This window comes from Rhipicephalus sanguineus, chromosome 4 (genome assembly GCF_013339695.2).
Source record: "Rhipicephalus sanguineus isolate Rsan-2018 chromosome 4, BIME_Rsan_1.4, whole genome shotgun sequence".
NCBI classification, from domain to species: Eukaryota; Metazoa; Arthropoda; class Arachnida; order Ixodida; family Ixodidae; genus Rhipicephalus; species Rhipicephalus sanguineus.
The window spans coordinates 176,991,664-177,017,107 of NC_051179.1; the positions used below are offsets into that span (position 1 = coordinate 176,991,664).

The 25,444-nt window shown below is 50.1% G+C and overlaps 1 protein-coding gene across 1 annotated transcript in view; it reads right to left on the reverse strand.

Annotated features, from left to right (window-relative positions):
* The window catches only part of LOC119391875 (uncharacterized), a 120,102-nt gene that overhangs the window by 18,791 nt on the left and 75,867 nt on the right, over positions 1-25,444 (reverse strand). The window contains exons 6-7 of the mRNA XM_049414978.1: positions 20,953-21,234; positions 1,250-1,561 (exon numbers count right to left, since the gene is read on the reverse strand). Of these exons, the coding sequence (XP_049270935.1) occupies positions 1,250-1,561; positions 20,953-21,234 (594 nt within the window). The remainder of the gene's footprint in view (positions 1-1,249; positions 1,562-20,952; positions 21,235-25,444) is intronic.

Consider the following 25,444-nt stretch of genomic DNA (forward strand, 5'->3'; position numbering starts at 1 on the left):
GCGTCCGAACTCACTTTGCAAAGCTCTGGCCCTGGCGTACTCGTCTGCCGGTATGATATCTTGCACTCATGTTTTTGGAAACGGGAGATGCTGTGATGTGTTCTGTGACTGACCTCATGGTGTAGAAGGGTTTTCTCTCCGCAATATTGCTGTCTTAGGGAATACTCTAGCTTTTGCACAAGGCTTTGCGCTTGTACTGTGTGGCAGTTCTAAGGCTGTTTTGTATGCTGTTCGTAATAAAGCATTCGATTTACCGAAATTGTGTCTTTGGGAGCTTTTGAAACGAGACGGCGTAGGCTACGCGACTCATGACGAAAGCCTTCACGAGCCTGATCGTTTTCTCTACCGTGGAGCCTTTCTGACTTCTAGTGAGTGACCCGGTGGGTCTTACGCGCTACGCTTGTCGTGGTTTTCCTCAGGTTGGATAGGTACGATCTACTTTACCATACTCCTGGATCCACAGACCTAATGCGTAGTGCTTTCACCTTTCTTATAGGTCGGCCATTTGGGTGTAGCACTGTGTGTGGCCATCAAGAGATGAAACCACGAGACATTAAACAGCTCTCGAGAGAAACAATATAGTCGTGGACACTTGATAGAAAAGTAGCATTACGATCTCTACCGTTGTGGGAATGTACTGCCAGTGCTGGTTCATGCAGTTACAAAGTATTGAGCTTACTACAAACAATTGCCGTTCAGTCCTAAAGAGTTTACCGGTGCCATGTTTTGTCAACATAGGCCTTCCAGAGAACCTGTAGCAAATATAGTGTATTCTACCGTATTGCATTCTACCGTTACGTCCTCTTAGTTCGTAGTATCTTCGCTGCATGGAACAAAGCAATTATATAACTGTTTTAGCAAACCGACTCATGCTTACACGAAGTGCCGAGAAACATTACCGTTGATGAACGGCCGCCTCTGTGGTACCGTGATGGGCCGGCTTAGATAAACAAATGCACACTTGTGCGAGTCTTTTTTTACAGATTTGTTTGCACTAATAAAAAGTGGGTTAGTTACGTAACATCTACAGGACAAAAAGCTGCAGAGGCTGTGATGCACCTAGGCTAAGATATTTTGCAATCAAATAGCTAAAGAAGCAAGTTGGAGGAAGTCACATGGCCGCGTATACGCTCAGGAAGGCCCATGAAGCGCTTCGTGTAACTAGCGACGAAGGCTCGCATTACTCAATGCAGCGTTGTTTTAGGAAAACACGAAAGAGGCGCACGCGCAGCTTGCGCTGGACGCCCACCTGATCGAGGTCGCCCTTGCGGTCGGGCTCGGCCTGCACAGTTTGGGCGAGCTGCTCGATGAGGGCGCTGTACGTCTTGGACCATTCGAGGGTGACAGCCTTGTGCAGCGGCGTCACCATGTCCATGTAGAAGCGCGCCCCGTCCCCGATGCGCGCCGCATCCTCGCCCTGGTGCAGGCTCATGGAGTATAGGGCCCTGTTGGCCCCGATGCTGGCGCACTGCTCGTGCACGCTCTCCAGGTAGGCAGCCCACGTGCCGCGAACCTCGGTCTCGAGCTCGCTGCTGTCGTAGCTCAGCTGTCGCCGCTCGAACTGCGCGCCGTTGGCAACACTTCCCCTTGCAAACCTCTAACAGTGAGAACTTCCCGTATGCTAGTGGTAAGTAAAGAACTCGAACCCTGGTATGGGGCTATACAATTACTTATATTTTATTTCTCTACATGCTTTATTTCCCACTCTTCTCAACTTTATTAAATAGTTTTGAATTTGAAAGAAAATCGCCTGTTTTTGGCCAGACGCTGGAAAAGGAATTTGTCAGATTTCACAATGAAAGAGAGGGTCGTGGTCCGTGATTCTCACGAGAGATTAACGCCTCTGCAAAGAAGTAGCTCAGTCATCGGCGCTAATCAAGAAGGCGGTATAGTCCCAGCGCGAAGGCAAATTATTCGGCAACTCGAAGTACAGGAACACTTAGTTTACACACCTAGTTATATAAATTTTTCTTTTTACTTCGTGCAGCAAATGGGCGGACGAGTCGTTCACTTTCATGAACATTACGCAACGTAGGGTGCTTGTGCAAATATGCTTTTCCATATTGAATTAGGCCTTCGAACATTATCACGCCACGCATTTTGAAACGCCACAAAGAGCGGCACCAGAGCCGAAAGGGCACTGCTCTTCAGCGGCACACTGAGAATTCACAACACAAAGAATTCCGCCAGCTCTCACGCATTGTTGGAATCGATTTCGCGTGAAGCAGCTAGCTAGCGAGAAGCAGCTTAAAAAATGCGGCCTATCCGCATTTTTTAAGTTTTGAGGCACGTATTACGAGGCAGATCGACGTCCTTGTGTAAGTTGAGCAGTTGTGTGCATATCGTGGGATTTCTAGGCTCGTTGACTACACTGGAATATAAAGGATAGAGCTAGGAGTGAGCTCTCACTGTCCGACATAACGTCGGCACTCAGGTTACAGCACAGGCGTTACTTCCACCAATATGAAGTGTTATCAGCGATCTTTAGCGTATTCCTGCTAACGCTAGACTAGAGCTTGCTATGTAATTAGAAGTATATATGCAAAGTTTATTACACTGTGATACGGCGGATGGCCAACGCTACCACAGGCGTGCGCACAGGGTAGCCAGGGGTTGCAGCCCGTTTTATTGCGATAGCAATTCTATGGACACTCTCGGCCGTTTTTTGCCGTCACCGTCATGTCCCATATTATATATATATATATATAAGCCACAAAAAGAATAAAGCAGAAAAATACTTTGGAAGCGCGGATTCGAACGGCTGCAGCGCCCGGCGTTAGACGGCTTGGCCATAAACCGTACGTCCCTCAGTACACTAACGGCGAGCTATTTACATACACCATTTACCGCTGGCGGTACGCCGATCTCGGTAGCATTTCAGCGTCTTCTCTGCATTACCAGTGAGATGGCGCGAAGGGCGCGCTTTAGAGGTCATCGCCCTGCTCGTTGCGAAGCGCGCGCTCCGGTACCATTTCTACTTTGTAAGTTACCCTACAGGGCGTAGTTGACCGTCCGCGCGCGCTTATCCCTTGACGGGGGCGGTTTGTTCGTCCTCTGCTTTCACTGGAAAGTTTGCGTTGATGTTACAGAGCGCACGAATGTCATTTCGCTCGCTGCAGGGGCTGCGTTTGCGAAAGGGGCGCGCTGCTCAAACACAAGGAAGTAAAAACTGACAACTGTGAATTCGCGCTCGTCCTGTATACCTGTGTTGTTGTTTCGTGCGTCCTTTCTGTTCGATCAGTGCGCTTTAAAGGGACACTAAAGGCAAGATTGTTGAAATAGTGGTCCAGAAACCTCGTAGTGCTACTTTTATGCCAATGAAGTGCTTATTTTGAAATAAAATCACGTTTTAGTGGTCCGCATTGCGTTAGCGCACTTGAAATCACCCGCCTGAAATCCGACTTTCATACGTCACTGCTGCCGTGCCCAACGTTGCCCGCCTTTACTGCGCGGCCGCCGACATTAGTAGCAGCAGAGCGAAAGTAGCGGGACCCACAGCAGCAACAACAGCCATCGAAGCCATCGAAGCTTGCCGCAATCACCGCAATGGATGTGGACGGAGAACTTGACTGACTTGACAACGAGACATTGGCTCGCAACGCAGGGCGCCAATTCAGCGACTTGAGCCCCGATGAACGCGGTATGCTGCTGAGGGCTCGTAGTGCCGGCGTCGTTGCGTGCGGCATTTTGTCGAACTTTCTGTCAGAGCGACTTTCACGAGCGCGCAAAACACAAGCGGCAGTACGCGATCCTGAAACTACCGCTGAGATGCGACCGCGTGAGCGAAGCAGGGCGCCGGGCGAAGCGCAGTTCGGCGAATACGGAACTTTTGAACCACCCGCGCCGTTCCCCATGGCAACGCCACAGAGGTTCTTTTTTCCATGAATCAAACGGAAACGAACAAACAGTACTTTATTACGTCTTTTGATGCACGGAAGGTCCTTTTTTTATAGCTGCTAGTTTGATTACTAGTGATTTATTGTAGGCACACTCTCAACGTCACTGGGATCACTTCGAAAATGTCCCGCTCGTGGCGCTCATCGTGTGATACATTTAGCTTAATTTCTCGGTAAGTAGGGCACTGCTGTTTATAATATTGCCGTTTTAGACGTTGTCATACATTGAGCTTTCACTCTGACATAAATTGTTATTTGCCTTTAGTGTCCCTTTAAGTGTCCAGTTGTGAACGCTGTTACTTCGCGCTCGTCCTGTGTGTTATTTTCGTGCGTCCTTTGTGCTTCAGCAGCACGCTGTACGTTTCGGGCTGCTTGCCGTTCTTCGTGTGACATTTCAATTTGTTGCTATCGCATTCATTGCTTCACCCTTGCGGCGAAACTAGTTTTTTTTTCTTCAGCATTTATCTGCTACACTAAAACTGCCGACTATAAGAAACGGTATGTATTTTTCTTACCAACGCGAAGTGTCGCATAAAGTTTCTAATGTCTGTTTTAGATGTTTATGAATTAATGTAGTCTGTATCACCTGTGGCGCATACCCGCATACATGGGCCGTGGTATGCGGATATGCGCCACACGTGACTGAGGGAAAGGCTTTCATGAAGTACACGACACGTATATAATGGTATTCATGTCATGACCAGTGAATCGTGTTGGTCCTGCCCTCATGCTCTGCTATGCGAATTCTTTTTTTTGTCTGCCGTGGTGGTGTAGCGGTTACGGTGATCACCTGCTGGCCCAAAGGTCGCGGGTTCAATCCCGGCCGCAGCGGTCGCATTTCGATGGAGGCGAAATGCTAGAGGCCCGTGTACTGTGCGATGGCAGTGTACGTTGAAGCGCACTAGATGGTCAAAATTTCCGGAGCCTCTCCACTACGGCGTGCCTCGTAATCATATCGTGGTTTTGGCACGTAAAACCCCAGATTTTACTGCTATGCGAATTTCGGTATATACCAAATGATGCCAATGTGCCACTTTGTGCGCAGATTGGCGGTCGTCTTTTTCACTCCCGTTGAGGCGTTAATTCGACAGGCATATTTGTCGCACTTGTTAAGCAATCTAGGCGTTTCACGACAGCGCATGCATCGGATATATCTTACTAGAGCGAAGATTTCTATGCCTAACTGACTTGTACGTACGTGAACGCAGAAAACGCACTGCAGCAAAGCCAACTTGCTCAACTAACTATCTGCGCACAAAATAGAACAAAGAATCATAACATACGCGTCGTAGAACACTACAGTTTACATTCGCAGTTGTACCGATAAGAACTGCGACGCCACGCTACCTAGAAGAACTGTATACGCACGTCACGCAATGCATTCCCTGCACCCGTGGCCATGGCTAGGCCACGGGTACAGCAGCGCACGGCAGAAGAGGCTGCCGTACGCGAACGTAAGGGCGATCACGCACGTAGCCAGAATTTACTACTCATGCTAGATCATGCTAGGTCATCGCAGATTGCTACTCATTGAAACTGAAGACGCTACGGAGACCTACCAAGGTAAATGTAAATGGTAGCGAAGCTTCCATAGAAACCCATACGTTCAGAAAATGGCTGCTCATCAGCTGCTCATGGGGCTTAGCGCCATCTGTGTGAGGAGGGAACACTTCCGGCGGAACAAAAAATAAAGCGGATGTGACGCAATATCCGGTAAAAAAGTGACGTCATTTTGTTGGCCCTAGCGCGAAATTTGACCTCAAAATATTCTTCTTAGCCCCCTGATCGCTAAGGGGTCGCGCTACGGCGAGCCGGCAAGCCCTTGGCGAATGCGCTTGAAGTCAACGCTAGCTAAACTAATATCGACCCGTGACTAAACAGCGGTGTTTAAGTGTACCGTCATGCAATTCGCCTTGGTTTTACCAGGAAACTTTATTCTTTGAGCTTTTATTCTGCGTTCGTGTCATCTTCCGCAGCGTGAATAATGTAGGCAACAGCGTACCTCTCATGTCTGCAGCGTTGCTTATTTGCTTCGCACATGCGCAGGGGACTTAAAGAGCGCATTGCATGTGTGCTTCAGTTCCAACGAGAAGAAATGACGCCTGGTCACGCCAAAATAATGATATTTCAGTTTTATTCAATGGCCACAATAACGCAATTACACACTCTACACAATGAGCAAGGAATGTCATAATATGTACAAAAAGTGCGTAGACTACGTGCACTATGTTTTGCCTTTTGTTCCGATAAATTAACCTTACGTGTAACATATCAAGACATGCGAATTATAGTGATTGTAGCGCGACAAATAACTTAGCGATCTGCTCACCGATAACAGGAAATATAATACGCACGGCGTGTTCACGAAGGAAACCGGGCAGCAGAAATACTGATTCATGAAAGTCCAGCAAGCGCACTACTCCGAACCGTTGCCCCGGTGTCTTATCTAGAAGCGAGGGCTCGCCAGGCGTACGCGTGTTGCTATTGCATCCTTGGAATACCACATCGTTTCGTCGTTTCCGCGAGTACCGAGGAAAGCGCTCGGCGTGAAATGTTAGCCGCCTCGTGCCGTTGTCCGTTGAACACCGTAGCCAACACGTTCACCAACGATGAAACGCACCTCGCAACTTCGCGCACACCAAAATAAAGTTCTCACCAAATAATTGACAGAACGCATGCAAGTGCGAAACACCAGAACACCTGAGGGGGCGTGTCGCCGCAGACGAACTTTACGCGCGCCTTTCCGAACACTACAAGGACTGCGTCGCAGAGCAATGGCATGTGTCATTCTTTAGAGGGCGCTAATAAGAAGATTTTTGATAATGCATATACATTTTCATGAATTCTTTGTACACTGGATCTAAATAAATGTTATTCTGAAATAAATCTCGGTCATAAAATATAAATATTATTTTGTTGTTGAATGAAATTAGGTTTTTTGTTATTAGTGTTTGTTCCCACCACACCTAGTCGCGCTTCAATCGCTACTCCCATAACTCCCCATGCTGATGTCGCTGACAATAGGATCTGAACCGCTTTTCGCCCGAAGCTTCGCGACCTATTTGGATAGACCTTGGACCTACGACGAAAGAGCGATCCTGAATTGCTCCCACGTTTGAAAGCAGGCGTTGTCACGTTACGATGACAGAGGCTCTGCAACATATAATTGTTGGTGTTTCACGTCCCAAAACAAGGACATGTTTATGAGGGTTTAGTATAGCTTTCACTGGGGCTAGTTGGTATGGCACTGTGAAGTGAAACGATGCGCTGCATAGATGAACTTAGACGAAAGACAGATGAACATGAAACGGACAAGGACCATGCGCACTAAGAACTTTTATTCAACCGCTTTCGCTCGTCAAATATATACACAGATTATAAAAGGTAACGTGTGCAATGACACAAGAAGGAGCAAAGAATCAACAAGAAAGTGTGACGCAACAGCTCCAGTGAGCACGTGCCTTCAAGACATCAAGCAATTCATTGACGTGTGCCAAACCAGTGGTTTAAAAACTTAACTGTGTCAGAATCTAGAGCTACCGATGGTGCACTTACACAATCGCGGCCCGTTATCTCATTCATTAGGAACGCCTCAACCACTTCTCTCTTTTTTCTGTTATTTCCCACAAGTGCTAGCTTCTTTGTATTCTTAAAACATGGTGTGGACTTACAGTTACAACAGTGTGCTGCTAAATTGCCAGAAATCGTCAGCTTACCTACCAAATTTTCATGCTGCCGCAGCCTTTTGTTAAGGCATTGGCCGGTTTGGCCGACGTATGTCTTGCCACATGTAAGAGGTATTTCATAAACTACACCATTTGAGCACTCTACATATTTATACTTGTTCTTTACCTCGCACTTTTTCCGCGACACCTGCTCATCATTTGCTTTCTTACATAGTCCGCGCAGTTTGTACGGAGCTGAAAAAATTACTTTCACCCCGTTCCTTTCCCCTGTTTTTTTTTGAGCCCATGTGATACCACATGTATGTACGGAATTACAGCCATCTTTTTGTATTCTTTGCTGTTTTCTTTGTCCGGTTTTGCTTTGCCACAAATATCCGAAAGCACTTTTTCGCAGACCGAGACGATTAGTGTCTTTGGGTATCCACATTTCAGCAGTTTCTTGACCTGCATAGCAAGTGCGCTACCTTTCTTGTGGTCACAAGATTTTTTTATTGCCTGCCCTACACACGAAGTTACAATCCCTCTCTTGACCACCTTTTAGTGCCCGGATTCGTAGGGCAAAAGTCCCTTCTCTGACCTGGTTTTGTATTCCCAGCACGTGCAGTGTCTCGAAAATAGTAAGCACAAATCTAAGAACTGTAGCTTACCATTATCCGGCAGTTCAATTGTGAATTCCAAACCTTTGTGCGCTTCGTGAAGCAGGTTCAACACTTCTTCGACATTTATAGCATTAAATTGGTCGTAACTGAAGCAGATAAGGAAATCGTCTACATATCTGAAGCATTTTACTGCCCCCATTCCTTGTGCGCAATTCTGCTGAAGTTGCCGCATACTTCAGTGATAGGGAACCAGTGAAGTGCATATCAGTAGACGGTAAAGACCTCTTCTACAACATTCCACAGGACGAAGTAGTGTCGGCAGTTGAGGAAAGTAATGACTGCTATGGAAACATAAAGTTCCAGAGTGAGTATGGTATAAGTGTCAGAGACTTTCTTGAACTTTTAAAACTGTACTTGAGATCCCTGTTTGTTTGCTTCCAAGGACACATTTACACGCAAAAAGCGGGAATATGCATTGGATCGAATGTTGCACCCGTTTTGTCGGATATCTTTCTAGGGAAAGGAAATAGAAAGCTTACGAATGCATTGGGGCAATTGGGGGCAGTAAAATGCTTCAGATATGTAGACGATTTCCTTATCTGCTTCAGTTACGACCAATTTAATGCTATTGTAGCGACGCGTTCCGACTCCGTAATGGGTCGTCCTCTCGAGCGCCTTCCAGTGGGTCGTTCTCTTCTCTGAGAGCACGCCCCTCGTGCAGAGAGTGACCCCGCTTTGACTGTCGCTGCCGTGCGCCGTCGCTGAGTTCCCGTTAATAAACCTCTTGACAATTTGGTGGAGAGTGCTGTGCCCTTTAAACAACTACGATCCGCATTCGATGCCCTTGGAGCTACGATCCCGTACCGTGCCTGCTACCATGACTCAAGACGCCGCCCAGCAAACGCCTCCTCTTGCACCGACGCCATGTCCGGGTGTCCCCCGCATCCGCGACCCTCCTATCTTCACCGGCGCGGATGGCACCGACGTCGAGGACTGGCTCGCAATCTACGAGCGTGTGAGCGTCCCCAATAAATGGGACGAGGCAGGCAAACTGAGCAACCTCGTTTTCTACCTCGCGGGTGTGGCAAGTCTATGGTACAACAACCACGCATCCGATTTCGCTACGTGGTCCGCTTTCAAGACCGCCATCATCGACGTGTTTGGCCGCCCTGCCGTTCGCAAGCTGCAAGCCGAACAGCGTTTACGTGAACGAGCCCAGCAGTCCGGCGAGTCTTTCACGAGCTACATTGAAGACGTGCTCGACTTATGCAAGAAAGCCAACGCAACCATGACTGAAGCCGACAAGATCCGCAACGTCATGAAAGGCATCGACGACGATGCCTTCACCATGCTACTCGCCAAAAACCCTCGCACTGTGGCAGAGATCATCACGCTGTGCCAAAGCTACGAGGAGCTACGCCGGCAGCGGCTTATGACGCGTCGACCTCCATCACGCGACGCCGATTTCGCTGGCTTGTCGGCCGTGTCGGACCACTCCGGCTTACTCGCCGAAATAAAGTCATTCGTGCGGGAGGAAATTGCCCGCCAGTTCTCCTTACTGGCCTTCTCTCACCCGCAGGATGTTGTACAGTCGTCGACCACACTGCTGCCTCCGCTACGCCGGGCTATTGAGCAGGAAATCGCTGAGGTTATGCCAGAATACCACCAGCCCCCTCCGGCGTCCTGCGCCGCTCAGTTACGCACAAGTTGCAGCCAGGCCGCCCCCAGCGCTCCCTGTGGTGCCCCCGCTGACATACGCTGGAGCCGTCGCCAGGCCTCAGGCCTTCGAAGCGAGTGTGCCGGCTGCGTACGCCGACATCATCCATACGCCCCGACTGCAGCCCACCATGCAGTCGTCATATCAGCAGCCACCCCGTCCCTCGCGTCCTGCCACGTGGATGGGACCTAGCCCGGCAAACCGATGGCGCACTGCCGACAACCGCCCGATCTGCTTTGCGTGCGGTTGCGCCGGTCACGTCGCCCGCTATTGCAACCGCGTGCAGCCGCCTCGAGTCGGATCAGCCGTCACCAACCAGTCCAGCCGCCCGTATTATGACCCGCAGCCGCCTATGTCACCGACGTTACGCCCAGGTACATCTACCCGTCGTTCACCGTCCCCACGACGCCGCTCACTGTCACCGATGCGGCCTCGTCCGGTCGCACGAGACCAGGAAAACTAGTCGTCGCAGTCCAAGAGGCAAGGGCTGCGACGCTATCGAACAGCCAAAGCCCTCAGCAAAGCCCATCAAACGTAGTAGACGTGTTTGTAGACGGTGTGCGCACATCGGCCCTTGTAGACACTGGAGCTGCCGTTTCCGTTATGGACGCTAAATTTAGCCGATTACTGCGAAAAGTGACGACGCCACTTTCCGGGCTCTCCCTGCGTACAGCCAGCGCTCACAGTATTCACCCGACAGCGGTGTGCACAGCCCGTGTCATGATCCAGGACGCTCTGTACGCCGTCGAATTCATCATAATTTCCTCATGCTCTCACGACGTCATCCTGGGATGGGATTTTCTCGCCCGTCACGCCGCCGTAATTCGTTGCGCACCAGCCGAAATAGAGCTCTCACCGTTCTCAGATTTGACGCCGGCGGACAGTCCACCGGCTGCGACCAAGGTACTCGTCAAAGACGACACCACACTTCCTGCAAACTCGTCAACGGCTGTGTCAGTCTGCTGCACCGGTCTCGCCGACGCCGTTGCACTCCTCTCTCCATCTGACCGCGTCTTCACTAGAAAAGGCTTATTGGTGCCATTTGCGACCGTGCAAGTCATTCAGGGCGACACCGATATTTTCGTTACGAACCCATCCCCGTACATTGTTAGGTTGGTGCGAGGGGAATGTCTCGGCAGAGCTGAAGCCCTCGAAGACGCACAAGTTATGGACGCACCGAGTGACACGCACTGCGCCAGCTCCCATTCGCTCAGTGCTGTTTCCACATCTGATTCGTCACCCGCTGATTTATTTGGTTCCTCGATTGCTGAACACCTTACGTCGGTCGAGCGTTCCCAGCTTCTATGCCTGTTGGAAGAATTTCGTTCTTCGTTCGATGTAGCGCAAACTTCTCTCGGCCGCACGTCTGCTGTCACGCATCGCATCGACACTGGCGCCCAACCACCACTGCGGCAACGTCCATATCGCGTGTCGCCAACAGAGCGTCGTGTAATTACCGAGCAAGTCGAAGACATGCTTCGCCGCGATGTTATTCGACCCTCAAACAGCCCGTGGGCCTCTCCTGTCGTTCTCGTTGCGAAGAAGGACGGCTCTGTGCGGTTCTGTGTGGACTACCGACGACTCAATAAGATCACCCGTAAGGACGTTTATCCCCTACCTCGAATAGACGATGCCATTGACAGCCTGCAAGGAGCAGAGTTCTTTTCATCGCTCGATTTGCGCTCAGGGTACTGGCAAGTCCCCATGGCAGATGACGCTCGACCGAAGACAGCGTTTGTCACACCCGACGGCTTGTACGAATTCAACGTCATGCCGTTTGGGCTGTGCAATGCGCCCGCGACCTTTGAGCGCATGATGGATACCGTTCTGCGCAACTTGAAATGGCACACGTGTCTATGCTACCTCGACGACGTCGTCGTTTTTGCCCCGGACTTCTCAACACACCTTCAACGCCTGCGGCAGGTTTTGACGCGCTTGAGCGACGCCGGGCTACAACTGAATCTCAAGAAGTGCCGATTTGCAGCACGGCAGCTGACGATACTAGGATACGTGGTGTCCAAGGACGGCATCCTCCCAGATCCAGCCAAGCTTCGGGCCGTGACAGAGTTCCCCAAACCTACGTCCGTCAAAGAACTGCGCAGTTTCGTAGGACTATGCTCCTACTTTCGGCGCTTCATCCGAAACTTCGCGACTATCATATCACCGCTGACGAAGCTGCTTGGAAGTAACGGGCCCCTCAATTCGTGGTCGTCAGAATGCGACGACGCTTTCGCAAAGCTCCGTCGTTTGTTGACGTCTCCTCCCATTCTACGCCACTACGACCCTACGGCCCCTACAGAGGTACACACGGACGCCAGCGGTGTTGGCCTCGGTGCTGTCCTTGCGCAGCGCAAACCTGGGTTCCCGGAATATGTTGTCGCATATGCAAGTCGTACGCTTACTAAAGCCGAGACCAACTACACCGTCACGGAGAAAGAATGCCTGGCAATCATTTGGGCCCTTACAAAGTTCCGACCTTATTTGTATGGTCGCCCATTTGATGTCGTCACCGACCATCATGCACTGTGCTGGTTGTCGTCATTGAAGGATCCCTCAGGCCGTCTTGCCCGTTGGGCACTTCGCCTGCAAGACTACGACATCCGCGTGCTGTACCGCAACGGACGTCAGCATGCTGACGCCGACGCCCTGTCGCGCTCTCCCTTGCCTGACGACAATGCCCACAACTCAGCGTCTCACTTTGTCGTTTCTTCCATCGATATTCACACCATCGCTACCGAGCAGCGCAAGGATCAATGGATTGCCTCACTGATAGACTTGCTGACTGATCCATCGGCCACACCATCCACTCGCTTGTTGCGTCGTCAAGCCCACCATTTCGCCGTTCGCGACGACCTACTCCACCGACGCAATTACAACGGCGACGGCCGCCAGTGGCTACTAGTAATACCCCGCAGTCTGCGTTATGAAATATGCGAGTCGTTCCACTCTGATCCGCAGTGTGCACACCCTGGGGTATCGAAAACCTACCACCGCATTCGCCAACGTTATTTTTGGCGAGGGATGTACCGCTACGTGGAGAAGTTCGTTCGCTCCTGCATCGATTGTCAGCGCCGCAAAACTTCAACGCACCTGTCGCCAGCAGGTCTGCAACCTCTACCTTGCCCTGACCGACCGTTTGGGCGCGTTGGCATCGATTTATATGGGCCACTTCCCCTGACGTCCGCTGGTAACCGCTGGGCCATCGTCGCTGTAGACCACCTCACGCGATATGCTGAAACTGCTGCCCTCCCTGCGGCTACAGCGAGCGATGTGGCCTCCTTCCTGCTCCACCGATTCATGCTGCGTCACGGTCCACCTCAGGAGCTGCTCAGTGATCGAGGCCGTGTCTTCTTGTCGGAAGTCGTCGAAGCCATTCTCAAAGAGTGCAACGTTGTTCACCGCAAAACTACTGCTTACCACCCGCAGACGAATGGCCTCACCGAACGCTTCAACCGCACGCTAGGCGACATGCTCTCGATGTACGTCGCCGCCGACCACACGAATTGGGATGTCATTCTGCCCTTCGTCACGTACGCCTACAATACCGCTCCTCAGAGCACTACTGGTTTCTCACCATTTTTCTTATTGTATGGCAGGCACCCGTCGCACACCATCGACACAATCCTTCCCTACAAGCCGGATCGATCTGAATGTGCGCCTATTTCTACCACAGCCAGACTTGCTGAAGAGTGTCGCGAGCTCTCCAAGACCTTTACTACGCATAGCCAAGAGCAGCAGAAAAGCATTCGCGGTGACACTACCAGTTCTGCGCCCACGTTCCTTCCTGGAGCGCTCGTATGGCTCTCGGTCCCTACCACTGCACCTGGCCTCTCTTCCAAACTACTGCCCAAATACGAAGGCCCCTACCGTGTCGTCGAACGCACATCCCCGGTGAACTACCTGATCGAACCCATCGACCCATCTTCGGACATGCGCCGTCGAGGGCGCGACATTGTCAACGTGGCGCGCCTGAAGCCCTACCATCACCCGCTCATAGTGACAAGTTGCTAAGTCGCCAGGCGGCTCCCTTTTCGTAGCCGGGGTAATTGTAGCGACGCGTTCCGACTCCGTAATGGGTCGTCCTCTCGAGCGCCTTCCAGTGGGTCGTTCTCTTCTCTGAGAGCACGCCCCTCGTGCAGAGAGTGACCCCGCTTTGACTGTCGCTGCCGTGCGCCGTCGCTGAGTTCCCGTTAATAAACCTCTTGACACTATAAATGTCGAAGAAGTGTTGAACCTGTTTCACGAAGCGCACAAAGGTTTGGAATTCACAATTGACCTGCCGGATAATGATAAGCTACAGTTCTTAGATTTGTGCTTACTATTTTCGAGACACTGCACGTGCTGGGAATACAGAACCAGATCAGAGAAGGGACTTTTGCCCTACGAATCCGGGCACTAAAAGGTGGTCAAGAGAGGGATTGTAACTTTGTGATGATGGGTTCGTGGGCCCTCAGACACAGACAGAGTCAAGGACAAGAAAACATTTATACACAACACTCATCAAAAGACAAATACATAACATACACTTGCTGGACACTAATATACACAAGTACTCTTCCCTAAAGCCTCAATCCTTACAGTCATATACGCCTACGCGAATATCTGCGCGTTCAGCCTAGTACGGAGTCTATTGTTCCGTAGGCGTCACTCACGGCACCGATGACCGCGTAGCTGACGCACGCTCGCAGCAGGAGATGCACGATGAGCCGTCGACGTGTCGGGCCCAGATCCCGAGCTGCTCGCTCAAGACCGCACCGGACCACGATGTACCCGGAGTAGCACCGAGTCCACTCAGCATTCGGTAGTGCCGGACCGGAATACGTGGCGCCAGGACCACGCCCTCAGAAGTCGGTAGTGCCGGACCCTAGCAGCGTCAGCACCATGGCCCGACTCGGTAGCTAGCTGGTCTCGGTCACACCATCTGGCACACCATCAGTACTTGGTCTGGCCCGCTCGCACGTCCACCACAGGAACACGCCGCAAGGCCTCGCCTGGGACATCCGTTCGCCACAGGAAACGCCAGGCTCGTCCCGGCTGGTCTGATGGCCTCCCAGCTCGCGGATCGAACGAGCTGCTTCTTGCTCGATCGCTGGCCACGCACTCTCTGTTGTCGCCGTTTTGAAGGTCACGCGCTTCACGTTGGCCTCTCTCGCGTGCACTCCGTCGTCTTCTTCACTTTCGTTTTCACTTCTTAATAACACCTTCTTACTACATTCCCCCCAACTTTCAGTACGTTGTACACACGTAACACAGTTTCCGAATACAACACACAAGTTCAAACACAGTGAAATATCCACAAATGCAAGAACTACAGCATTATGATCACAATACGTGATAAAAGTGTGTACAACGGCAATCACTGGTCAGTAAAAGCCGCACGACTCATATAGTCAGCATCCGCATCATCCACACCACGAATGTGTTCTACGTGAAAGTCATATTGCATCAGAAGCAAACTGCACCGTAGACTCATTTAGGTGTTTCACATACTGACTTCACGTCAGTGTTTACCCACCGCAATCCAGGGTTAACGGTCGGTCATACAGAACATGATACTTGTGGATTGAAGCGACTACCGTGAAGCCTTCTCTCTCTATTGTAGTATACTCGGCTTCGCGCGGTAGCCCTTGCGGTCATTTGTTGGCGTAGTAGCTTGCGCTCCTCATACTTCTTTAACATATTTATATGAAAAAGCGTAACCTTATGGCCCAGGTTTACGAGGTAATCCAGTTCGCTGCGTTTCTCGATAACAGGAAAGGGACCCTTCCAGGAAAGCACCAGCTTGTTAGCATCGGCTGGTAATAATACCAGCACCTGGTCACCAGGGACAAGTTCGCGCTTTCTCGCTTTCTTGTCGTAGTACCCTCTTTGCAGCTTTTTCGCTTTCTTCAATTCTTCGTGTGCAAGCGCACAGGTGCGTTCTAAACGTCGCCAAAGCTCCAACATATGCGTGTATGTCGTCTTGGTCTCTTCATCAAGGCGACCGTTTGTCCACAGCTGTTTGAGAACCGCCATAGGCCCGCGTACATATCTGCCATATAATAGTTCAAATGGAGAGAACCCAGTGTCACACTGAGGAAGCTCTCTGTAAGCGAACAGTAACGGTTCAAGGTAGCGGTCCCAGCTTTTTGGACGCTCTTGACACATGCGCCCTATCATGCGTTTTAATGTGCCATTAAAGCGCTCAATCAGACCATTGGCCATGGGATGGTATGGCGTAGTGGGCAGCTGCTTGAACGAAAGCAGTCGACTGAACTCCTTCATGACTGCTGACATGAAAGATGTGCCGCGATCACTGATGATCTCTCTTGGTATGCCGACGCGGGAGAACATTTCCAGGAGACCCTCTGCAACCTGCCTCGATTCAATGGAGGGAAGTGCTACCGCATCGGGGTATCGCGTTGCAAAATCTATCATTGTCAGTACGTAGCGATTGCCCCTTTCAGATGTTTGTGACAATGGACCGATAATATCGATGCCGACTCTCGTAAACGGTGTCTCGATGATAGGCGTGGTGCCCAAGGGAGCGCGTCCCACCAGGTGACGTGGCACCGTCCGTTGACAGATGTCGCAAGATTTCACGAAGCGTTTTGCGTCGGATTGGACACCCGGCCAGTAGAAGTCTGCAGTGACCCTGCTCACTGTCTTCGTGATACCTTGATGGCCCGCTAAAATGCCTTCGTGGGCTAGTTTCAGCACCACCTCACGCAACTGTCGTGGTACAACAAGTCGCTCCAATTCAGTCCCATCTGGCAACTTGTGCCTGCGGAATAAGGTTCCGTGCCGAATGAAAAACACCGTTTCCCGATCGTTCGACACGATTTTCTTCCCAACCGCCTCGAAACAATTTCGTAAAGTTTCGTCATCCGCCTGGTATTTTTTAAGCGCCTCACTTCCCACTTCTAAAGCAGGCAGCGTCATCACAGGTAAGGAAGTATGCTTCCTCGTTTCTCCTGCTTTCCCAACGAGGACTTCTTCAGGTTGGGGCCGCTTTTCCATGTCTTCACGTGAGCGTTCATACGCTTCCTTTGCATTCGATCTTGGTTGGGATGCGGGCAAATCGCCAGATACATTCTGCGCACCAGTGACAGCATTTCCTTTGCTAGAGTCTGTGCACGGTGCATGCCTTGTTTCCACATGGCCATGTGGTGCTGACTTATTTGGAGGTAACGTATCCGGCAACGCTGCGCCCTTGATATTTCCCAAAATGACGTCATATAATGGGTCAGTCATACACTTAACGAGTACCTCCCCAGTAAACAATGTACATTGCAAAAAGACTTTTGCCTCTGGGAGGTATCGCACAGTGCGGTCCAGTAAGTACACTGGGCTCGTTGTTCCCGTGAGCTTCTCCTTCGGAACCAAGGATTGTCGCACGACGACCGTGTTGCAGCCGGTGTCTCGAAGTACATGCACTGGTCTGTTCTCTAGAAACCCTTCCACAACAGGCATGTCGGCGACTCCAACTGTCTCAGATCGTCGACTTGATGTGACATTGACGATGGGTATTGCTTCGCCGTCTTGGAGCACAACGTAGCCCCTCCCCTGCTGTTCAGGTATCAAAGCTTCACGTTTCTCCGACAGCATACATGATGCCTGGTCTTTGCCAAATTTCTTACTGGGGCATCTGTCACTGCTGTGACCGCTTTTTTCACATACTCCACATCGGCTGGAAGTATTCCCTTTCGTGCGGGACCAGCAGTCAGCTGCGCGATGGCCTGCCTTGTCACACAAGAAACAGCGACTTGCGGCCTTCTCCATCTTCTTCGCAGACTCCGACTTCGACACCGACGGTCCTGGCTCCTTGGGAGTGCGTTCTTTTCCTAAGTTTGTGAGCGCCTGCGCTTCCATGAAGTTATCCGCAGTCTCGCACAGCGAACTCAGTGTCTTGCAACTTCTTTCCTTGAGAAAGATCCTGAGTGCTGGAGAACAACCCTTCATGAACTGCTCACAAATTATTAATTCTCTCAAGCTAACAAAACTTGTCTCCGTTTTGCCCATCTCCAGCCAACGGTCAAAGTAGCCGGAGAGTCTTGCAGCATACTGCAGACCAGTCTCGTTCTCTTCGGGCTTGGATTTACGGAATTTTTCTCGGTAGCCTTCGGCAGTATAGCGGAACCTCTGGAGAAGCGCTGCTCTTAGCTGATCATAATTCAGCGCGGCTGTTGGGTCTAACCGGCCTATGACGGTTAGTGCTTCTCCTGTCATACATAGGCTAAGCGAAAGAGCCCACTTTTCACGCGGCCACCCTTGACACGTTGCGACCCGTTCAAACCGCTGCAGGTACGCATCGAGGTCGTCTCGAGCTTCATTGAAGGGCGGAATCAATTTATGAGGACTGCAGACATCCGGTGCACGTGTAGTGCTCGTGGCAGATCCCCCTGGTTCACCAGCCTCGGCTGATTGTCTTCCCGCGATTTCCTGAAGTCGAAGCTTCAGCTCCAAAATCTTTAGCTCCTGTTCTTGCACTTTCTGCTGCTGCTCCAGTAGCTTTTGTTGTCGCTCTGCATTTTCTTTCGCAACCTCGCGTTCTTTAGCGCGTTCATCGCGAGCTTGAGCGCACTCTCGTTCTACCCAGTCTCTGAGCTCAAGCTCTCGGCCAAGTGCAATAAATCTTTCCTTCTCCATGACACAGGCTGTATCTGAGTAATGGCTTCAGATTTTAATAAGCCATCCTGGCATAGGCTCGCCAAATTGTGATGATGGGTTCGTGGGCCCTCAGACACAGACAGAGTCAAGGACAAGAAAACATTTATACACAACACTCATCAAAAGACAAATACATAACATACACTTGCTAGACACTAATATACACAAGTACTCTTCCCTAAAGCCTCAATCCTTACAGTCATATACGCCTACGCGAATATCTGCGCGTTCAGCCTAGTACGGAGTCTATTGTTCCGTAGGCGTCACTCACGGCACCGATGACCGCGTAGCTGACGCACGCTCGCAGCAGGAGATGCACGATGAGCCGTCGACGTGTCGGACCCAGATCCCTAGCTGCTCGCTCAAGACCGCATCGGACCACGATGTACCCGGAGTAGCACCGAGTCCACTCAGCATTCGGTAGTGCCGGACCGGAATACGTGGCGCCAGGACCACGCCCTCAGAAGTCGGTAGTGCCGGACCCTAGCAGCGTCAGCACCATGGCCCGACTCGGTAGTTAGCTGGTCTCGGTCACACCATCTGGCACACCATCAGTACTTGGTCTGGCCCGCTCGCACGTCCACCACAGGAACACGCCGCAAGGCCTCGCCTGGGACATCCGTTCGCCACAGGAAACGCCAGGCTCGTCCCGGCTGGTCTGATGGCCTCCCAGCTCGCGGATCGAACGAGCTGCTTCTTGCTCGATCGCTGGCCACGCACGCTCTGTCGTCGCCGTTTTGAAGGTCACGCGCTTCACGTTGGCCTCTCTCGCGTGCACTCCGTCGTCTTCTTCACTTTCGTTTTCACTTCTTAATAACACCTTCTTACTACAAACTTCGTGTGTAGGGCAGGCAATAAAAAAATCTTGTGACCACAAGAAAGGTAGCGCACTTGCTATGCAGGTCAAGAAACTGCTGAAATGTGGATACCCAAAGACACTAATCGTCTCGGTCTGCGAAAAAGTGCTTTCGGATATTTGTGGCAAAGCAAAACCGGACAAAGAAAACAGCAAAGAATACAAAAAGATGGCTGTAATTCCGTACATACATGTGGTATCTCATGGGCTCAAAAAAAAAACAGGGGAAAGGAACGGGGTGAAAGTAATTTTATGTAGAGTGCTCAAATGGTGTAGTTTATGAAATACCTCTTACATGTGGCAAGACATACGTCGGCCAAACCGGCCAATGCCTTAACAAAAGGCTGCGGCAGCATGAAAATTTGGTAGGTAAGCTGACGATTTCTGGCAATTTAGCAGCACACTGTTGTAACTGTAAGTCCACACCATGTTTTAAGAATACAAAGAAGCTAGCACTTGTGGGAAATAACAGAAAAAAGAGAGAAGTGGTTGAGGCGTTCCTAATGAATGAGATAACGGGCCGCGATTGTGTAAGTGCACCATCGGTAGCGCTAGATTCTGACACAGTTGAGTTTTTAAACCACTGGTTTGGCACACGTCAATGAATTGCTTGATGTCTTGAAGGCACGTGCTCACTGGAGCTGTTGCGTCACACTTTCTTGTTGATTCTTTGCTCCTTCTTGTGTCATTGCACACGTCACCTTTTATAACCTGTGTATATATTTGACGAGCGAAAGCGGTTGAATAAAAGTTGTTAGTGCGCAAGGTCCTTTGTCCGTTTCATGTTCATCTGTCTTTCGTCTAAGTTCATCTATGCAGCGCATCGTTTCACTTCGCGATTATGAGGGAAGCCGTAGTGGAGGGCTCCGGAAATTTTGACCATCTGGTGTTCTTTAAGGTGCGCCTAAATCTAAGTACATGGCCTCTAGTATTTCGTCTCCATTTAAATGCAGCCGTCGCGGCCGTGATTCGATCCCGCGACCTTCGGGTTAGCAGTCAAGCACCCTAACCACAAGAACATCGTGGCGGGTGGCAGAGGATCTGACCGTCTACCACAGCGATCACAAGGCGATACTGCGCAAGTCTAGAGTCATCCGTGAAATTGAGTGTGCACTTGTAATGAAGGGCTACATGATTTAAAATAATGTCTGTGAGACTTAACGAAATGCGTCTTCATTCAGCTTCGACGCTCAGAAATACAATCCTAAACAAGCAATTAAATCAGATTTCCATCGCATCCGGTCGTTCAGCATTTCTTGGGTTTAATGCGTGACTTCGGGCGTTGATTCAGTTTGCATGGGAGAAAGCTTCGTGTTAAACAATCTTTCTTTAAGAAAGGGGCATTGATTTTATTTATGGGCCGTAACTTCCAGTAGCACCAAACATAATATGGGAGACGCGGTGCACGGTTCTGCACAGTTTTCTCATGGCGTGCACCTAAACGCAAGTAGGCAAGCTCTTTTTCGTTCCGTTCCCTTCAAAACACGGTATTCCGTGAAGACGCTAGCCTAATTCTCATTGTCGTACTGAGCCCATGTGGGCAACACACCTCTTTCTGGATGGAAAAGATGGCGCGGTAGACTGTGTTTCCGGTCTCGAAAATGAACAGCGTCATGAGGGAGGAGACGTCGCCGGTGAGCTGCTCGTCGACGAACACGCTCAGCAGGTTCGGCTGCAGCGCCTCGGGCCGGTGCTCGGAGGGGAAGCGCAGCGAGCGCGCCCACTGCCACAGGCCGATCTCGCGGTCCATGCGCTCGTGCGCCTCGATCGAGGCTCGCAGCACGGACACGTTGGCCTCCTGCAGCCGAGACTGCCAGTCGTCCGACAGGCCCTGCGTGAAGGAAATGAAACTTTGGGTGCCTTTTCAATTACCACTGGCCTCGTGTAAGGGTTTTCATACCAGCCGCGAGACGATGCGAAGGAGTTACGGTTGCTTGCATGAGCGCGTAAATAGACCCCAAACAACACCTGTGGAACTTTAGGCAAACTTTAATGTATGAATTATAATATTTAGACACTCATGAGATGGGAGTGCCGGAATGCGCCTGTTTTTTTTTTTTCTTTTTCAGTCGAACCACAACCGAAGCACCGTGCAAGTTTTCTCACTGATCATTCTGTTCAAATAGGGATTAAATGGCGCAACTCTTGAAAAATGCGTTTTTCACCGAAGCCAATGTATTCGAATTTTTCACGTCTGGCAACCGAGCGCTAAGCTTTGCGCTCATGCGCATAAAAGAAGCTTGTGCGTCGTCACGAAAAGAAACTTGGGCATGGCGCACTCCCGAGCCCCGTTCACGTCGCTTCGAAGCCATTCAGCGAGTTGCCCAACTTGTCCACCTCCGTGAACAGCGCATCTCGTATATCTGGCACTGCGGACCAGGAGCGCTGTCTGAAGGCACAAATGTAAACATTTTCTTTTCTCATCGCACACCCTGTACTCTCTTAGCTCGGGAGTCTTGGTGTGACTGGGGCTTAACAAGAGCTGCACAACACCCACCATGGAGCAGTGGCTAAGCGCGCAATTTCTGAGGCGAAGGTTTAATCAGTTTGCGGTTGAATCAGTTTACCAGTAAAAAAAAACGAATGACGTGCTCTGATATCTGATTGTGATGTGACGATGCAGTCAGAGCTGCTGCTTTGGAGGTACAAAAGGCAGTTCTGAACTGGTTGATAGCCTGGTTGAACTGGTTGATAGTGGATAGCCGCGAAACATAACTATACTCTCGTTTCGCAGAAATTCCGGTTTCGGTGTCGGCGTCGTAGGTTGCGAGCGAAAAATTGGCGTTTTCCGTGAGCGAAAATTCGAGATAGATTGAAATAAATAAATAATAAAAATCTTCCGTTCCGAGTGGCAATCGAACCCAAACCTTCTGCGTGGCAAACAGGTGTTCTACCACAGAGCCACGTCTGGGCTTGAATGTACTTCGGGAAAAAACCCCATTCGAATGTCAAGCAGTGCGAGGAGTCTGCTTAACGCATATAACATTTCGTGGCAAACACTCGTACCAGGTGTGGAAACATGTGAATTGCGCGACGAGTGGGTGGTTTAAAGTCCCACGCATTACAAAACATTCAGGCATAGTTAATCACCATCAGCAACAGCACGGAGAAAGTGTGCAGGTGTGCAGGGGAGCGTGTTGCCTCACGGACGCGTAGTGCGTACTTCGCCAATTAGCAAAATGAAGAATTAAGACGTAGAGGGCACTTCGCAACAGTACTTGCGGTAGGTATGCTAGGATAGTTTGAAACGGCTAGCGTTATGCGCACAGACGTCCCTTTACCTGCGGCATGGTCAAGGTGTCCACCGCGAACGAAGCGAAGCCAGGCTAGCGATAGAGAAGGCAATTAGAGTGGTGCGCGATTAGTCAAACGCGTTCTACTCTTGAAGGCGAAGCTCAAGTGTCCTCCATGTTGTTATAGAACTGGTGGCCATTTAATAACTATCACACTTTTGTGTATCACTCCTCACTCCTGCCATTTATCACTTGGCAGCTGGGGCAGCGTACCGAGCGTATCCGTAACGCTTCCACTTGTTTCTTCAGGGCCTTCCGGAGCAAGCGCGACAGTCTGCCTGAAAGTTCGTGGCCAAGCTACGTAACCGCTGCATCTTTCCTGCGTTGCTGCACCGCTCTGGAAAAAGGCCAGCCTGTACAGTACCACGTGGCGTTTACGTCACACCCTGGTATCGGATAAAAGGACGCCGGGCCACTGCGACGGACACTTGGCAGCTGGGGCAGCGTACCGAGCGTATCCGTAACGCTTCCACTTGTTTCTTCAGGGCCTTCCGGAGCAAGCGCGACAGTCTGCCTGAAAGTTCGTGGCCAAGCTACGTAACCGCTGCATCTTTCCTGCGTTGCTGCACCGCTCTGGAAAAAGGCCAGCCTGTACAGTACCACGTGGCGTTTACGTCACACCCTGGTATCGGATAAAAGGACGCCGGGCCACTGCGACGGACACTTGGCAGCTGGGGCAGCGTACCGAGCGTATCCGTAACGCTTCCACTTGTTTCTTCAGGTTGGAACTTTCTCGATTTTTAGTGCACTCCTTCAATTTGTATTTTGCTGTCCCTTGCTGCCACTACAACTGTTGTTGCGTGTTATTTACCAACATTGACGATGTCAGGAGAACTTGATGCCTTGAAGCGTGATTTTCGTAAAGAAATGAGGGAGATGAAAACTAGTATGGATTTCATCAACAAAGAGTTTGAGTCTCTGAAAAATGAATGCACTGAACTAAGAAAGGAAAATGCCACTCTCAGAGCAACGCAGGAAGCGCTCCTGCAAGAAGTTGAAGCATTGAAGAAGAAAGCCCATGAAAATGCATTGAGTATTACAGCGCAGGAACAATACTCTAGAAATAAGAATATCGAAGTCAAAGGGGTTCCGCAGGTAGCAAACGAGAGCCTTGAAGGCATACTCAGCAAAGTGGGCGATCTGATAGGTGAACCAATAAGGAAAGATGACATTGAAGTTTGCCACCGGTTGCCTACGCGGAGTGCCGATTCTGACCCTAACATTTTAGTCGTTTTCAACAACCGTGCTAAGCGAGATGCTATCGTCGAAAGGGCCAGAAAAAGTAGGTTCACTGCAGCAGACATCGGCTACACGAAAAAGCAGCCGGTCTATATTAATGAGCACCTCTGCCCGCGGCTGAAGAAGCTGCTTGGGATGACCATAGCAAAAAAACGGGAACTGAACTGGCGCTTTGCGTGGGCCAAAGGTGGCAAAGTTTTCGCGCGGCAAACGGAAACATCACGCATTGTGCGGATTGCATGTGAAATTGACCTAGAAAAAATGGTCGACCAAACGCCTACTAGCTAATTGCACACTTGTGAGTGCCACTTTCTGCATTTTACTTCGTTGTTGTGATAAATTATGCTTTATAAACTGGATATTTCGAACCATGGCGACTATCTGAAATTTTTACACTTAAATGCGCAGTCCGCGAGGAATAAATACGACGAGTTGACTTTGTTTTTTGATGCATTTTCTTTTAACTTCGATGTAATAATGTTATCAGAAACTTGGTACAAATATGCTGACGACGTACTTAGCGTTCCCGGATATCAAACTTTCTTCTTAAACAGACCTACACGTCGTGGTGGAGGCGTGCTGCAGCTGGTATCGAATGAGCTGTCATGCACGATGCTACCAGAATTCTGCCTTATAGCGCCAGACTATGAAGTTTTAAGCGTGCAATGTAAAAAATATGTTTTCGTTGTTTTATACCGCCCGCCAAACGGAAATATCGACGCATGCCTTCTTTTTCTCGAAAGGCTGCTAAGTTTCATCTGCCTAAACGACCTGTACCTCGCGATAGGTGGTGACTTCAACGTTAACCTTTTGCAAAATACCAAATGCGCGCGTGATCTACAACTTATTTTTCAGTCATTTCATTGTAGAAATGTGATAACAACACCTACGCGCCTTAGCAGCACTTCCGATAGCCTCCTTGACCTTTTTATAACAAACTGCACTAACGAAGACACGAAAGCAGGTACTATCGTAGCTGACATGGGTGATCATTTGCCAATCTATATGTTCTGTCCATTCAGTGCATCTTCTGGGGGTGCTCGTCACTCCAAGACTTTTCTTGTCCAGGAAATAAACTATAAAACGCTAAGCATGTTCCGTAACGAAATTGGAAACGTAGATTGGACAACCGTGTTTCACTGTAATGACCCTGATAGAGCATATAGCACGTTCCTACACATTTTGAAAGGTGTCTATGAGAAGTGTTTTAAGTTTAGAACCGTACAAAAATGTGCGAAAGGTCGCAAACCTTGGCTTAATAACGAGTGCGCAGTCATGATACGCAAAAAGAACTTACTATATAATAATTTTGTCAAAACAAGGGACCCATGTGAGTTTGCGGCATTCAAGAAATATCGCAACCAGGTAACAAAGTTCTTGAGACATACTAAAAAAGTTTATTTTGAAAACCTTTTCAGTCAAATAAGTAGTCGGAGCGACTTGCTTTGGCGCGAAATTAACCAGTTGTTAAACCGCAACAACCGCCAGATTGCTGAGCTTGAGCTAATA